This window comes from Anabas testudineus, chromosome 5, assembly GCF_900324465.2.
Source record: "Anabas testudineus chromosome 5, fAnaTes1.2, whole genome shotgun sequence".
Taxonomy (NCBI): Eukaryota; Metazoa; Chordata; class Actinopteri; order Anabantiformes; family Anabantidae; genus Anabas; species Anabas testudineus.
The window spans coordinates 3,801,997-3,819,790 of NC_046614.1; the positions used below are offsets into that span (position 1 = coordinate 3,801,997).

Here is a 17,794-nt window from a genome sequence, read left to right on the forward strand (position 1 = left end):
AACGTATTATCTGATAAAGTGCAAATGATAAAGCAATGCTTTACATTATTCTTCAGGATTAACACATTACACATTAAGTTAATAAGTTAATTTGTTGTGTGTTTAGCATTGACTCCAATGTGGGGTTTTCATTAGGACTGACAGTTTTGATTTGAGGTAGGGTAAAGTTGACAGGAGAGTTTATAGGCCTTCAGGTCTGAGCTGACATTTAAAGTTAGTATCTGGGGTTAGTATCTGGTATCTTGGGGATCATGTTTATGTTGTGTTTATACATATTCATACATTCAGGTCTAGCTGTATTCATAGCTTTTAGGTTCTATTTTTATGGCTTGCAGGAATGCTGCTTCTATGCATGACCAGTGGCGACACAGCACAAGATCACAAAATAAGAGTTCTGAAAACCTTGAACAAACACTGAGCTTGCCGTTCAATCACAACATTTACTGTTGCCAGCTGCCTAGGTATGCACCTAAGTAATTTGTAAAGAAGCAAAGATGATTATGCCTTCAGTTTTGCCTTCCGACTTCAGCGAACTATGCGGCGTGAGTACAGAGACTGCTGCGTCTTTGTCTTCACAGAGACGTGGCTCAGCGACAGAGTCCCGGACGCCGCCATCAAGCTACTGACTCAGTGTGTCAGAGTGTACTGAGCTGTGAACGAGAACGATGAACGATGAACGGTGAACGATGAGCGAGTGTACTGAGCTGTGAACGAGAACGATGAACGGTGAACGATGAACAAGAGCGAGTGTACTGCTGCTACAGCCTGAGCTGTGACGGCTGGTAGAGGATGAGTGAAAGTTAAACTTATTTGGATAATGAGTGAGACTTTTAAAGCAACAAGTGACAAGTTCCCGAAAATATTTACATGGTGCATTTATTGTGTCCAAAACGCGACATTATCATTATTATTATTATTATTGATGTTATTGTCGTTGTTAATAATAATGTTACATTTTATTATTTTATGGAAGAGAATAGCACAATTAACATGTTTATAATTTTCGAAAGTATTTATGTACAAACATAATTTACATTATTTACACAAAATCACTACACACATCTACAAGAATCAAAGACCACTAATTAATTATGATTCCATGAATAAATGATGTCTGTCGGGCGTCAGTTGACAAATAAATGACCGTCAGATATCAGACATCATTCATTTCCTTGTTTCTCAGTCCACAGCTCTGTAGCGGAGCTACAGCTGTCACCTGACAAATGAACGAAAGAAGGATCCGTAATGATACGTATGAACGACTCATTAAAGAACTGTAGTGCCTGCTGCCACAGAGCCTGAGCGGCCTGACTGTCACGTGACAAAAGAACGAGCACCTGAGTATAGACGCACAGTTGAGTGAGTCGTGAACGAATCATTTCTGTTTCCTGTCCTGCTGACTGAGCTTATGCAGCTGCTGCCATGTGGCGAGAGAAGGTACTGCAATGAACTGGAAATGAACGAATCACTCACTGAGAGAACTAATCTCTCCCAAGTCATAGAAAAGATTCGTTCATATTGAACAAATTGTTCAAAACCGAAACATCGCTACCACACGGCCTAGCCGCGTTTTGAGCCGACAGAAACCCAGCTCTGTGCGGTAAGAGTCACGGCGGTTGTGTGAGTGTGTTTTTATTAACACAGATTGGAGCAAGGACTCTGTGCTGATTTCCAACTACTGTTCACCACTTGTGGAGTTTGTTACTGTTCGGTGCAGACCTTTTTATTTACCGAGGGAATTCACCACTGTTTTCATTTTTGGAGTTACATCCCTCCTGGCGTTAATGCCAAAGAGGCGTTGGGTGAACTACATGGGGCTATCAGCGACGTGCAGAACGCCCAACCTGACGGACTGGTCATCATTGCTGATTGCATGATTTCAACCATGTAAATCTCAAGATAGTGCTCCCTAAACTCCATCAGCATCACTCCATCCATATGGACTTTGCAACGAGGGGGGAGAACACGCTGGATCTTGTTTACACCAACATCCCCGGTGCATACCGAGCGGAGCCCCGCCCCCACCTCGGATACTCAGACCACATCTCTGTTATGCTCCATGCATCCATCCATTTTCCACCGCTTATCCGGGGCCGGGTCGCGGGGGGAGCAGCTTAAGCAGAGATGCCCAGACTTCCCTCACCCTAGACACCTCCTCCAGCTCTTCCGGGGGGACACTGAGGCGTTCCCAGGCCAGCCGAGAGACATAGTCTCTCCAACGTGTCCTGGGTCTTCCCCGGGGCCTCCGCCCGGTGGGACAGGACCGGAAAACCTCCCCTGCGAGGTGTCCCCGGGGCATCCGAAACAGATGCCCAAGCCACCTCAACTGGCCCCTCTTGATGCAGAGGAGCAGCGGCTCTACTCCGAGCTCCTCCCGGGTGACTGAGCTCCTCGCCCTATCACTAAGGGTGATAGGGCGCCCAGCCACTCTGCGGAGGAAACTCATTTCGGCCGCTTGTATCCGCGACCTTGTCCTTTCGTTCATGACCCAAAGCTCATGACCATAGGTGAGGGTAGGAACGTAGACTGACCGGTAAATCGAGAGCTTTGCCTTTCGGCTCAGCTCCTTTTTCACCACGACGGACCGGTACACCGACCGCATTAATGCTGCCGATGCACCAATCCGTCTGTCAATCTCACGCTCCCTTTTTCCCTCACTCGTGAACAACACCCCAAGATACTTAAACTCCTCCACTTGAGGGAGGATCTCCCCCCCAACCTGGAGGGTACAAGCCACCTTTGTCCGGTTGAGAACCATGGCCTCGGACTTGGAGGTGCTGATTCTCATCCCAGCCCTTTCACACTCGGCTGCAAACCGCCCCAGTGCCTGCTGGAGTTCCCGGTTTGATGAGGCCAACAGGACAACATCATCTGCAAAAAGCAGAGATGAGATCCTGTGGTCCCCAAATCAGATTCCCTCCGGCCCCTGGCTGCGCCTAGAAATTCTGTCCATAAAAGAAATGAACAGGATCGGTGACAAAGGGCAGCCCTGTCGGAGTCCAACGTGCACTGGGAACAAGTCTGACTTACTGCCGGCAATGCTAACCAAGCTCCTACTCCGGTCATACAAGGACCGAACGGCCCTTAACAAAGGGCCCCGAATCCCGTATTCCCGAAGTACCTCTCACAGGATGCCACGAGGGACACGGTCAAACGCCTTCTCGAAGTCCACAAAACACTGGATGGGCGAACTCCCATGAACCCTCGAGCACCCTGGTAAGAGTATGGAGCTGGTCCAGTGTTCCACGGCCAGGACGAAAACCGCATTGTTCCTCCTGGATCCAAGGTTCGACTAGCGGCCTAATTCTCCTCTCCAGCACTCTGGCATAGACTTTCCCAGAAAGGCTCAGGAGTGTGATCCCCCTATAGTTGGAACACACCCTCCGGTCCCCCTTTTTAAAAAGAGGAACCACCACCCCGGTCTGCCAGTCCAGAGGTACTATCCCTGATCTCCACGCAATGCTGCAAAGGCGTGTCAACCAAGACAGCCTTACAACATCCAGAGACTTAAGGTACTCAGGGCGAATTTCATCCACCCCTGGTGCTACTACCTCTGTGACTTCGACCAGGGAAATGGACGAGTCAGCCTCTGAGTTCCCAGGCTCTGCTTCCTCAACAGAAGGCATATCGACGGGGTTGAGGAGATCCTCAAAGTATTCCTTCCACCGTCCTACAATGTCCCCAGTCCTCCATGGCCTCGCCGAACTTCTCCCAGGCCCGAGTTTTTGCCTCTGTGACCGCGCGGGCTGCGGCACGTTTGGCCTGCCGATGCCCATCAGCTGTGTCAGGAGTCCCACAGGCCAACCATGCCTGATAAGACTCCTTCCTCAGTTTGACGGCTTCCCTTACTTCCGGTGTCCACCACCGAGTTCGGGGATTGCCGCCGCGACAGGCACCAGAGACCCTATGGCCACAGCTCCGAACAGCCGCATTGACAATGGAGGTGGAAAACATAGTCCACTCAGACTCAATGTCTCCAGGCTCCCTCGGGACCTGGTTATAGCTCTCCCGGAGGTGGGAGTTGAAGACCTCTCTGACAGAGGGTTCCACCAGACGTTCCCAACAGACCCTCACAATACGTTTGGGTCTGCCAAGTCTATCCAGCTTCCTCTTCCGCCACCGGATCCAACTCACCACCAGGTGGTTATCAGTTGACAGCTCAGCCCCTCTCTTCACCCGAGTGTCCAAGACACTGAACTGCCACCTTACTGTGGTGGAGGGGTTTGCGTGCCCGAATGACCCTAGGAGCTATGTTGCCGGGGGCTTAAGCCCCTGGTAGGGTCTCCCAAGGCAAACAGGTCCTAGGCGACGGGCCAGACTAAGAGCAGTTCATAAACCCCTTATGACGAGTAAAAAATCAAGGTCGGGTACGTCGCCCGGATTGGCGTCACTGGGGCCCCACCCTGGAGCCAGGCCTGGGGACGGTGGCAAGGAAAAACTCCCTGAGAAGGCAACAGGAAGAAACCTTGAGAGGAACCAGACTCAACAGGGAACACATCCTCATATGGATGATTACATGCTATGTAGGCAGCAGGCAGTCCAATATAATAGTTAATGTCTTTAAGTTAATGTGGAGTCCAGTTAGTTAATTGCAGGCAGATTTGTTCCATTCCTGGACTATCGAGCGTTGAGTCGAGACCTCCGAGAAACAGCTGCCGATGTCCGCCGAGGCCAAGACCGAATCCCTGGACAAGGAATCTAGCAATTGGGACATGTCTGTTATGCAAATTCTAGCATACAGACCACTTGTCCGACGCTCCAAACCAGTTCAGAAGCAGGTAAAGACCTGGCCAGCAGGAGCCATCTCTGCTCTTCAGGACTGCTTTGAGTGCACCGACTGGGACATGTTCAGGGAGGCTGAACAACTTGGAGGAGTACACATCATCAGAGACCAGCTACATCAGCAAGTGTGTTGATGATGTGACTATCTCCAAGACCATCACTACACGCTCCACCCAGAAACCGTGGATGACTGCTAAGGTGCATGCGCTGCTGAAGTCGAGGGACTCCGCCTTCAGAGCAGGAGACAAGACGGCCTTAAGAACAGCAAGGGCTGAACTGTCCCGAGCCATCAGACAGGCGAACGTGCTGAACGACTTCTACGCCCAATTTGAGGTACAGGTAAAGAATAACACAGTAGCTAAGAAATCCACCCCTCCCTCAAATGATCAGGTGCTCTGTCTCTCCACAGCCGACGTGAGGATGACTCTACGCATAATCAACCCACGGAAGGCTGCTGGCCCAGACAACGTTCCTGGCAGGGTCCTCAGGGAATGTCCAGAACAGCTCGTGGACATCTTCAACATCTCCCTGAGCAGCGCCGTTGTTCCTACATGCCTTAAGTCAACGACCATCGTGCCGGTGGCGAAGACGTCTACTGTCTCCTGCCTCAATGACTACCGCCCTGTTGCACTCACATCCATCATCATGAAGTGATGCAGAGAGAGGCTGGTCATGAGGCACATCAAGTCTCAGCTTCTACCCTCACTGGACCCTCTGCAGTTTGCATATTGTCCAAATTGTTCAACGGACGATGCCATCACCACTACTCTCCACCTGGCCCTCAGCCATCTGGACAACAAAGACACATATGTTCGAATGCTGTTCATAGACTTAAGCTCAGCATTCAACACCATCATTCCCCAGCAGCTGACTGGGAAGCTGAGCACCTCCCTCTGCAACTGGATCCTGGACTTCCTGACTGGGAGACCCCAGTCAGTCCGGATCGGGAACAGCGTCTCCAGCACCACCATGCTGAGCACGGGGGCCCCTCAGGGCTGTGTGCTCAGTCCACTGCTGTTCACTCTGCTGACTCACGACTGCACAGCTTGAATCAGATCATCAAGTTCGCTGATGACACGACTGTGGTGGGTCTCATCAGCAAGAACGACGTGTCAGGATACAAAGAGGAGGTACATCAGCTCTCAACATGGTGCACGGCCAACAACCTGTCTCTGAACATTGGGAAAACTAAAGAGATGGTTGTTGACTTTAGAAGAGCAAAGAGTGACCACTCTCCACTGATCATCGATGGAGCGTCACTAGAGATCGTCAAGAGCACCAAATTCCTTGGTGTTCATCTGGAGGAGAACCTCACCTGGTCACTCAACACCCGCTCCATCAGCAAAAAGGCCCAGCAGCGTCTCTACTTCATGAGGAAGCTGAGGAAAGCCCATCTGCCGCCCCCCATCCTGACTACATTTTACAGAAGGGCCATTGAGAGCATCCTGAGCGGCTGCATCACTGCCTGGTTTGGGAACTGCACCGTTTCAGATCGCATGGCCCTACAGCGGATAGTGATGACAGCTGAGAAGATCATTGGAATCTCTCTCCCCTCCATCACGGACATTTACAACACACGCTGCATCCGCAAGGCTAGCTGCATTGTGGACGACCCCACCCACCCCTCACACCCAATCTTCACACTTCTGCCATCAGGGAAGAGGTTCCGGAACATTACGGCCCTCACAACCAGACTTTTGAACAGTTTCTTCCCCCAAGCCATCAGGCTCCTCAACACACACACAACAAACTGATATGAGCACACACACACAGACACACACAGACACACACACACACACACACACACACACACACTAGATTTGACATATTTCCATTTTGCACAAATCATTTGACTTTGCTGTTCTTGCACATAATTTTCACCATAGTTTTTATAGTACCTCAGATGTAAATTGTACATTTCCGTTACTGGTCGCTGCTGTTTTGTGTTTTGTGCACTGTTTTTGCACTGTCTTCAGATGTCTGTCTGCACTTTTTCTTTGTGTTCTTGCACTGTTTGCACAAGGTTGCACAGGATGCACTTTATGTGGCTAGGACTACTTAGCAGTCCTCAGCCCCATGTTCTGTCTTGTTACTGTCTTATGTAGCACCATGGTTCTGGAGAAACGTTGTCTCATTCACTATGTACTGCTTCAGCTATATGTGGTTGGAATGACAATAAAGCTTGACTAGTTAGCCAGATCTTCCACTTGAGAAGTCATCCTGCTGCTTTAATCACAGTCACATCAAATACCTTTTAGCAGCACTACAGCCCACATTATACCATCCTTTCTTTCTCCAAACTATTTTCTTCCTGTTATTCTGGTGCAGGTTGATTCTTGTCCTTTCTGCCTATAGGAATTTACAGAGTTGTAAAGGGTTTTTTAATCCCAGAGACAGCCACTCGTCACAGTTTTTTCTCATGGTTTTTAGGGCAGTTTGTTGACCCCGGAATCACTATTTCATTCTTTGACATAAAAAAGTGGAAAGTTATGCAATAGCCAAGACAATGATCAGACCTGAATCTAGTTTAACATGCATTGTAATTACTGAAGTCAAATGTGCCCACAACAAGCAGGAACCAAACATGGCTGCAAGAAATCCAGCATTATGTGTGTTTGTGGTACAAGTATTCAAAATGTAATATAATGTATGTATCACATAAATTAAACTTAGTATCTTACTGGGAAACAATCATAAAGCCTTGCCAAGATGGTCAGTGATAATACTCAGAAAAGGAGTGGAGATGTAAATGCAAAAAAGTGTTCTCACACATTCACACATTTAATATGTTAAATGGCATAAAGAACATAGAAAAGGCCTTAAATCAGCAGGATATGCCCGTATTCTATTAACCGCATTACATTTTTTCACACTTTCTCATTTAAGAGCTCCTCCTCTTGATGAATACCCTTATACATTGTTTCCAACATCCTCTCGAAGTAAAGTAGTAGCAACATAAAGAGTGTGGCCTAGGTAGTATACAGGTAATATACGGACAATGATGAAAAAAAACACTCCACAAGGTTTTATTTTTCAATAGAGATTATCATCATTTTAACTTTGCTACTAACTAGATAGGGTGGACCCAGTCTGTCTCATCACTCAAGACAAACCTGGGACAGATGCGAACAAAGGTTATATAGAGCTCCACAGCAATCAAGAGATTTGTCAGCCAACATCCTCTACACTGCCCAATGAAGGCACCCCAGCTGTCAATCAACAAACAAAACAAAGAGCGGTATGCTGGGAGCTGATTGTGTCCCCTCAACAAGTCCCACCCTCCCCCAAAAATCTAAAAAGGTGACATTGTGGTGCCCCTTTGGTCTGTAGCTTGTGGCCTGTCAGGTCTGTTTGATGTGAGTGAGTGGGAGAAGAGGCGGGAGGACTGGACAGTAACATGCAGTGACATTAGTCACCCCCATCAGTTGGGGCTGGGGAAGGACTGCCCTGACAATGATTGATGGCTGCTATCCATTTATAGATCCAAAGGAGAGGTACCAGGAGGCAATGGACACACTGCTGGCCCTGGGTTTGATGGTCAAAAGCATTTAGAGCTGTTGAGCACATGGCTTGTTTTTGTGGATGGACAAAAACAACTATGGGATATCTTTCACTACATGTGTGAAAATACCCAGTTTCTCACCTAGAAACCAGTAGGTAGATACACAGAGATACATTTTCTGATTCTACATACATGATACAGCTCAAACTCAACACAATTGTAGTGGGTTTAAACGTCTAATGTACTGAATGGGCCACATATTTATGTCCTAACTCAACTTGAACACAACAAGCACATTGTATTTCACAACAGAACCCATCCTGAGCCAGATGCAGTTTAATTTTTTTGATTTTCTAGTATGGTTCCTGTGCTTCACTCTGAGGATCTACAGGTCAAAACGTTGAATATGAGTTTAAGTGGAAACATGCCATTAGTTAAATACATTTAATCAGCTATCATTAGAGCTTCTCTGACACATATTACCTAGGGCAAGTAAACTGTATATGAAAACAATTAGTAGGTATGTGGTAGTAAAGTTAATTTAATTCTGCCAATCTCCCCTTCAACATATATGCTTTTGAATGGCAGTAAAAGTGAACCTGAACTTGTCTTCTACATTACCAAAATAAGTGTGAAGCTAACTGTTCCATTTCATAATTGCATTAATTCACATCCGTCAATGTGGACATTTGTAAATAGAAAAGATACAGAACAAAAATTTTAATGTAGTTAAATTTGCAGCCTTGTTTTATAACTCTAAAACATATACAAACAAATTGACAATATAACAAGAAAGCAGAGTAAACTGTGAAGACCAATTTCAGCCCTCTGCTCCTTAAAACCAAAATTTGTCATTCTGTCTTTCTACAATATTTAATGTATTTTTATGAGAGTCAGGTATGTGTGTATGTGGAAGTGTTAGGGGGTGGCAGGTTGGGTGACATGATGTTATATTATTCATTGCGCTGATCCAGGTGTGAACTGGAAAGTAGTTATTTGGTAACATTGGCTGATTGCTGCCTGATTTAATTGTGCCGCAACCACACTGTATTATTCATGGCCTGGCACTTTTATCTTCGTAATTACCAGCTGCTGGGACTCAGTGGGACTCCAGTGGTTGTGTCAAAACCTCACTCAGGAAAATTCACTTACAGAAATGCACACAGGAAGCAGTTATTTATTTACTTATTGGGTGTTGTCTTGCCTTGTATAATTAATAAATAGCCACTCATAAGTATTTAAACACATGGAAACTGGGTATCCAACTAGACTCGCAGGACTGTTCCTATGCAGTGCAGTTTTCACTCAGAAGCCCAGGTATGCATGAAGGATTATGATAGTAATGGATCCAATGAAAATGCCAGGAACAAATAAATTACAAAAAAGTTTATTGCAAAAATATTGTGTGTAGAGGGAAATGCTGACTATTCAGGGAAGAAAAAACTAAGTAACTAAACTAGACACAAAATGTGACTGAGCCAAAAAAAAAACCAAAGTGAGGGGTCGCTGCGGTGACAGCAGAGACTGGATCTGGTGAGGCGGGAACTGCTGCCGCAACTGGAGCAAGAACTCCTGCTTGAACCGCAGCCATGACAGGAGCCGGTGAGACTGCATCCCTTCCTGGGGAGCTTTATGTCTTCGACCAGGACGTTGGCATTTGCTGGAGCTGGTCTCTTCAGAGCAAGGCGTGTCCCCAGGTAAGGAGAGCGTTTGGGGTTGTTCAGTTAACGGGGGTGTTAAGGACCTGGGAACAGGAAATTCTGGGCTGACAGGCGGAGACTGGGCCCTAAGGGGGTGTGAGAGGAGTGGTGAGCCAGAGGCGCAGGTTCAGTCAGTGGCAATTCTGACTAGGCCTTTAGTTAGACCCAAATCTCTTGGGCTTCTTCAGGGCTAAGAGAGTCTCTGGATGGTCTTCAGGCTCAGGGGAAGGAGAACAGCAATTAATGGAGCCAAGACTAGCACCAAGGGGAGAATAAGTGGCAGAATGTCTTGGGTTAACTGCAGAGAGGGGCTGAACAGGACTGAAGTTACCAGGCTTAGTTTCTTCTTGGGGTTTGGTAAAGCTGGAGTGAGGTGCCCAACAGTAGCAGGCCACCTCTATAACAAATTCTGGGTTTTGCTGCCAGAATATCGCCAGATGTTGTGCTGGGTTCTTTTATGATTTACTGAATGAGTCTTCATTGTGTGTTGAGTAATTTTGGTAGGCCAGCTACTTCTGAGAAGGTTCACCATTGTTGTTTTCTCCATTTGTGGATAATGGCTCTCACTGTGGTTTACTAGAGCCTTAGAAATAGCTTTGTAACCTATCCAGATTGATACGTATCAATTCTCACATTTATTTAGCATGATGTGTTTCTGAGATCTTTTAGTGTGCTTCACTTTGTCAGTTAGCTTCTATATAAGTAATTTCTTGATTCAACAGGTTGGCAGTAATCAGATCTAAGCATGAAAAGTGAAATTTATAGAACTAATCGTTCTATTAAACTGCCTTTAATATTAACTTGGGGTAACTTTGTGTAATATTAAAATTGGTTTGTATTGAATACAAATGGATGAAAAGAATCATCTACCCATGAAAATGATGCCTGTGAACAGCGTGCTAGAGGCATGACATGAAACAGAAGAGAACACACCGACCTGGGTAACGTCTGGGACTTATACACTGTTCTCACATGCAGCTCACCTGGGTTATGTCTACATATGTTCATGGTTCCAGTGTATGTCTGATGTGAACCTTCAGAAATTTGTATGACCTGACGTTTATCCATTCTTTAGTAGAACAATTTGTGAATTGTCATTGTCTTGCTGTCTGATATACCTGTTAAGTTTGAGTTAATGGACAGATTCAGCAAGCTATCCTAGTCCAGAGACAGCAAAGCACAAAGACAGATCCTGCTACTACCATGTTTCGCAGATGGGAAACCGTTCATATGCAGGAATGTAGAGTTTGCTTGTCATCAAACACAACACTCCATTCAACAGTGGCCCCCAGTGGGCGCCCCCATAAAATTTTCATAGGGGTGTCCAGATGGGGCCGGTAAAAATCTTAGGGTATTCTTTAGTATTGTTACTTTCTTCTTTTGCAGTGTCTTTTGTTTATTAGGTTCCCCCAAATTCTAGGTTACATTGGAATTAATGTTATGTCCAGCCTTGTGCTGTGTTTGTTGTTCTTAGTTCCACCAAATTTCTAGTGAGTGTTTTTCCTTTCTTTATAGAGTGATTTTTGTTTCCCTTTCCAAATAGTTTGTAGTGTTCCTGCTTTACCAATGTTCCTTCTTCTCTTCTAACAGTTTATTTTTCTTTGATCTCATTTTTCAAGGGATCAGTATCCCTTGGGGAACCATTGTCAGTCATAACCAAAAGGTTCTACTTTGTTCTCATCTGTCCACAGAACAGCAAACCTTTGGCTTAACCACCACTTAACCATGGTAACTGTTTCTCTGAATAATGGACTCATGAACATTCATGATTCACGATATTAGTCATAAAATAAAAGGCCTTTTCCTGACATTACCCTGGGATTTCTTGTACCATCCCTCCGTGGCTATTACAAATATTCTCCAATCTTGTACAGTGCCTATTAAAAGTATTCACCCCCTTGATGTTTCATCATTTTATTGACATTATAAATCAATCATAGTCAATAAAAGTTGGTGACTTTGACGAAAGAATTTCAGAACATCATTAATGTCAAAGTGAAAACAGGTTTATACAAAGTAATGTCAATTAAATAAAAATATATAAGGTGAAATCAGTGTTTGCATTAATATTCACCCCCTTTACGCTAGTATTTAGTAGATGCATTTTTGTCTGCAATCACAGCATGTCTGTGTGAAGAAGTCTCAATTAGGCTTGCACATCTGGACACTGAAATTTTTCCTATTTTTCTTTGCAAAGCTGCTCAAGCTCTGTCAGGTTGCATGAGGATCGGGTGAGAACAGTCCTTTTCATGTCCATTCACTAATTCTCTATTGGATTATATTGATGTCTGGGCTTTGACTCGGCCACTCCAGAACATTCACCTTGTTGTCAGTAAACCATTTCTGTGTTGCTTTGCTTCGGGTCATTGTTTTGCTGGAAAAGAAATATTCTCCCAAGCCGTAGTCTTGCCGCCTGATTAAGATTGTCCTCAAGGACTGTCCTATATTTTATCGCATTCATCTTACCCTCTACTTTAACAAGCCTTCCAGGGCTGGCTGCCAAGAAGCATCCCCACCGCATGATGCTGCTACCTTTTCAATGACCTGTTCTCTGAGTTGCATGGAGTGTTCTTTTGTCTTCATGGTGTAATGGTAGCCAGGAATACTGAAAACTCAGTGACCAGACCTTCCAGACACAAGTTTCTTTATACTGAAATCACATGAGACACATTCACTGCACTCAGGTGATCCCTATTTCACTAATTGTGGGACTACTAGCCTCAAATATCTGCACTTCTATTAGATTAGGTCAGACATTTTAAAGGGGGTGAATATTAATGCAAACACTGATTTCACCTTATATATTTTTATTTAATTGACATTACTTTGTTGAAACCTGTTTTCACTTTGACATTAATGAGGTATTTTGCTGAAATTCTTTTGTTAAAGTTTCCAGCTTTTATTGACCATGATTAATTTATCATGTCAAAAAAGGATGAAACATCTGAGGGGATGAATATGTTTTATAGGCACTGTACATGATCTGACAGTTGACTGATAGAGTCCAAACTAGAAATTATTTTATATCCCTTTCCAGCCTGGTGAGCATCAACAACTTTTAAGGTCTTCTAAAATCCACTTTATTCAAGTCATGAGACACTACAAAACTGGGTTGTCAATATAAGACATTGATAGTTAACACTTTCTCTTTTTTGAATAGGGTAGAACCTCCCAAACTCACACCTGATTATCATCCCATTGATTCAAACACCTATCTTCAATCTCTCCTCGCATACATTTGCCACACACAACTATTTAATATTGAATCATTCTACATTTTTTTACTTGGTTCCCTTATCTAGTTTTAGTCCTCATAAAATTATGATGTTTTAGGTCATTTTTATGTAGACAGAGAAACATCCAAGCACCACTGTAAAACTGCTTCTGTGTGACACACAAATCTAGTTCATTCCTGTTGTAGAAATGGCAAATATGCAGACAGAAGTGTGGCTAAAGCAAATCATTCTGCATGCAAATTACTATACAAAAAAGTAGTGTGTTATGTATTATGTATTTCTATCCAATAACAAAAATAACACGAATATTATTGAGAGGAAAAAAAAATACATCAAAAGGAGGAAAGAGAAGGATGGGAAAGATAGCACTTACCCTGTAATCCAGCTACAAGATAGCAGGGTCAGGGTTTAGAAGAAGAAGAAGAAGAAGAAGAAGAAGAAGAAGACGAAGGAAAGGAAGAAGGAACAAAGAGAGAAACATAAAGACACACAGCAAAGCCACCAACACTACAGCAGTTGTGCAACAAAGAGCGAAGCAGCACACAGAGAAAAAATAAGTTGAAAACATAAAGTATACAGTAAATGATCAGGAAGAAGACCATCTATGACACCATTAACTAATATGTAAGTGTGAAAACAGTTTTACAATAGGAGACAGACCAGCACAAGAAGAGAACAGGAAGTTGTGTGAGTTGATGGAAATCACTGAATTGGAAATCTACTTTTTTAATCACTGATTGATTCACATTTTATAGTTTGAACTATAGTAGTAGCTCTTTGAGACTACAGTATGGCTGATCTTGATGTAAAAACACAACACGACATGTGGCATTACTGTGCACTGCCAATTTTATTGGCACTCATTATCACATTTAGATGCCAGTTTCTGGTACGTCAAGGGCCTTCAAACTAAAAAATCCTAAACATTCTTAAAGCATTTGATTAGACCAATCGAAATATGTGAAAAAAAGTTTACTTCAATTTATAAAATTAAAAAATATGTATTTATAGACCAACACCATTACTAAAGAATCTGACAGATGAAAACTTACAGAACTGAGATATTGGTGCATCTAGCTGTGGTGCTGTGCCTCCTCTAGAGTTAAGTTTCTGGACCTGGGTGGGAGGAACTGGCTTGTGTGATTGGCCAGTTGCTCGGTACATGGCCTGAACCCACAGGATACGGTCTTGCTCATCATCACTGGCAAAGATCACAGTGTCACCCTCTTTTACAGCATTGAAGAATGTCCGACCACCATCTAGACCTGAAGTAGGGACAGAATAAGAAGCAGTTCTTAATTTATGTGCCAACAGGATCTAGTATTGTTATTTGTGTAGATATGTTTCAGAATAAATAATATATTTTCACAAACTGATGCACCAAATGAGCTAAAAGCAATTACTGTTTTGGGCTAAGTTCAAACCTCCAGTACATATAATGAAGAATCAAAAATAAGTGCATTTTTCTTTTCATCTGTCCACACTCTTAATTTCATACTTTTGTTTTAGTGTGAACTGTGTGGTGACTATGGTGCGTAACAAAGCATACTTTATTCCTGTTAAAGGTGTTTTACTGACTTGCAGATTAGACATTTTAATTGAGCTGCCCCTGTAAAATTGTGATGTTTGCCTGATCTACGTGCCAATAAAAAATAATGGCCGCACCGGCACAACGAAAGTAACAGGAGAGTGATAGAGATGTAAAGTCAAGTACAGTTTGTGTACACACACAGTCCACACACAATCGGGCACATGATAAGTGTGTACCACATTAGTGTGGTTGGATTGTGGCTGTATAAAGGCTTTAACAACAACTTTGCACATCCATAAATTGTCATATGTGCCACGCATCTGAATTGCATGTTGTCATGCATTACACAGCTGCATTAAATTATGCTGGTTACCTGGTTGAGGATCGGTATAGTCCACAGTGTAGCCATCCAGCTGAAGGAGCTCTACAGGCTCAGCCTTCTTTTCTCTGTAGCTGCACATGGCAAAGGTGTACTGGCTTACCTGCACCAATCACAAAGAGAGGAGATGTTTCTTTATCAGCTGACTCAGAAGGTAATGCATATATATCCACCAATGTGCTAATTTTTCAAATCAATTCTGAATTGAATTCTGCATATCTGCATCTTTTAGAGAACACAGCAGGTCTAACTGTTAAAATGATGATGAACTATATTTAGTCAAAAATGTTATAATACAAAGATTTTTACTGTTCTTTTTTGTTGTCCAAAACATAAATCCATGTCACTAAATTCATGTCAAGGCGAATCTTTTCAACCCCCCTTGTTGTATTTGTCTCCCCCCGAGGAGACAGATACAACAAGACAGGACAGAAACTTACCCTCTAGTAAGTTTGCTATTTTTCCTAAACTATTATTTCGCCACCTCTGACTCCCATACTAATCGTCTGTCTCTTTATCCTCGGCTGCTCCTCCTACGGTAGGCGTATCGTATCTTTTCCTGTTGTCGACGCTGATTCGCTATTCAGTTGCTCTGTTTGTTTCACTAAATTTATCAAACTTTAAACTAAATTCATTGTGTTAGTGAAAAGCACTACTGGTGTAAGAGTTATAACATACACGTGTGTTGCTTAAGGACCATTCATAATACTTAATACTCTTGTTTTCTTGTGTTGTGAGGTCTGCTAGCTAAACTCTGTTAGCCATGGCTGCTTCTCCCTCTTCTTCTCCTGCTCTCTCTTCTCCTCCTGCTCTCTCTTGCTCAGTGTGTCATACGTTTAATTTTCTCCCCGGCCTCCTTTTGCGAGAAGGGGATTAAATGTAGTTTATTTGCAGCATTGGAAGCGAGGCTGAGTGATTTGAAAACTTGGCTCCGCACCGTGGAAAACAAGCCAGCTAGTCAGGTCCCGGTAGCCAGTGTGGAGCCAGCTAGCATAGTTCCTGTTAGCTGTCCCCTGGCAGTTCCCGAGCAGCCGGGAAGTCAGGCCGGCTGGGTGACGGTTCGTAGGAAGCATAACCCTAGACACTCGCCCAAGGTTCACCACGACCAGGTTCACGTTTCAAATCTGTTTTCTCCACTCAGTGACTCACCCGCTGAGAAACCCACTCTGATCATTGGCAGCTCTATAGTCAGAAACGTGAAGTTAGAGACTCCAGCGGCCATAGTCAAGTGTATTCCTGGGACCAGAGCGGGCGATGTCGAGTCCTATTTAAAACTCCTGTGTAAGGATAAACGTAAATATAGTAAGATAATAATTCACACAGGAGTTAAATTAACGTTGAATCGGTGGGTAACTTTGCCAAAACAATGTTGGACTCCGTAGTTTTCTCTGGACCCCTTCCCAATCTGACCAGTGATGACATGTTTAGCCGCATAACGTCATTTAACCGCTGGCTGTCTAAGTGGTGTCCCGCTAACAACGTGGGCTACATAGACAATTGGAGAACCTTTTGGAGAAAACCTGGGCTGATTAGAAGAGACGGCATCCATCCCACTTTACATGGTGCATCTCAACTATCTACAAATATGGCTTATTTTTTATTAGAGGACCTAAACCCTGACATGTCAGAGTGGAGCCCAGGACGCAGAGACGCAGTCTTACACACCTCTCTGCAGCTTCCTTACTGCCGTCACCCGTCACCCCCCCCCCCCCCCCCCCCCCCAAAACTACTATAACCCCATAGAGACAGTGTCTGCTCCCCAACTACCTAAAATATTTATATCTAAAACTAACACAAGAGGAGTTATTCATAAAAACCTAATAAAAATAAAGACGACCCCTCTCTTAGAACAAAATAACAAGACAATAATCAAATGTGAACTTTTAAACATCAGATCTCTCTCGTCTAAATCCCTGTTAATGAATGATTTGATAATTGACCATCAAATAGACTTATTCTGTCTTACTGAAACCTGGCTGCAGCAGGATGAATATGTCTCTCTGAATGAGTCAACCCCCTCACGTCATATTAATTAGCATGTTCCTAGAAACACAGGTCAGGGTAGAGGAGTAGCAGCAATCTTCCACTCAAGTTTGTTAATCAACCCCAGACCTAAACATAGTTTTAATTCATTTGAGAGCCTCACTCTTAGCCCCTCTGATCCTAACTGGAAAAATCAAAAACCAGTCCTGTTTGTTATTGTTTACCGTCCTCCTGTCCCTTACTCTGAGTTTTTAACTGAATTCTCAGAGTTTTTATCTGACTTAGTTCTTAGTGCAGATAAAGTCATTATAGTGGGTGACTTCAATATCCATGTAGATGTTGATGATAACTGCCTCAACACTGCATTTAATTCACTATTAGACTGCATTGGTTTTACCCAAAATGTAAATAAGCCCATTGATCTTATTCTGACATACGGTGTGGAAGTTGATCAGTTAAAAGTTTTTCCCCAAAACCCTCTTTTATCTGACCATTTCTTAATTACATTTGAATTTACACTACCAAACTTTACTAAACCTACAGATAAGATTCACTACAGTAGATGTTTATGTGAAAATGCTGTTGACAAATTTAAGGAACTGATTCCATCTTTTATTTCAGACCCATGTACCAACACAGAGGAAGGCAGTTATTTTAACGTTGATCCAGCACAAGTGGACT

At 43.8% G+C, this 17,794-nt stretch overlaps 1 protein-coding gene across 3 annotated transcripts in view; it reads right to left on the reverse strand.

Annotated features, from left to right (window-relative positions):
• Positions 1 to 17,794, reverse strand: part of cadpsa (Ca2+-dependent activator protein for secretion a) — a 174,366-nt gene that overhangs the window by 68,158 nt on the left and 88,414 nt on the right. For all 3 annotated transcript variants that reach the window (XM_026344705.1, XM_026344706.1, XM_026344704.1), the window contains exons 10-11: positions 15,125 to 15,233; positions 14,273 to 14,485 (exon numbers count right to left, since the gene is read on the reverse strand). In XM_026344705.1, coding sequence (XP_026200490.1) covers positions 14,273 to 14,485; positions 15,125 to 15,233 — 322 coding nt within the window. The remainder of the gene's footprint in view (positions 1 to 14,272; positions 14,486 to 15,124; positions 15,234 to 17,794) is intronic.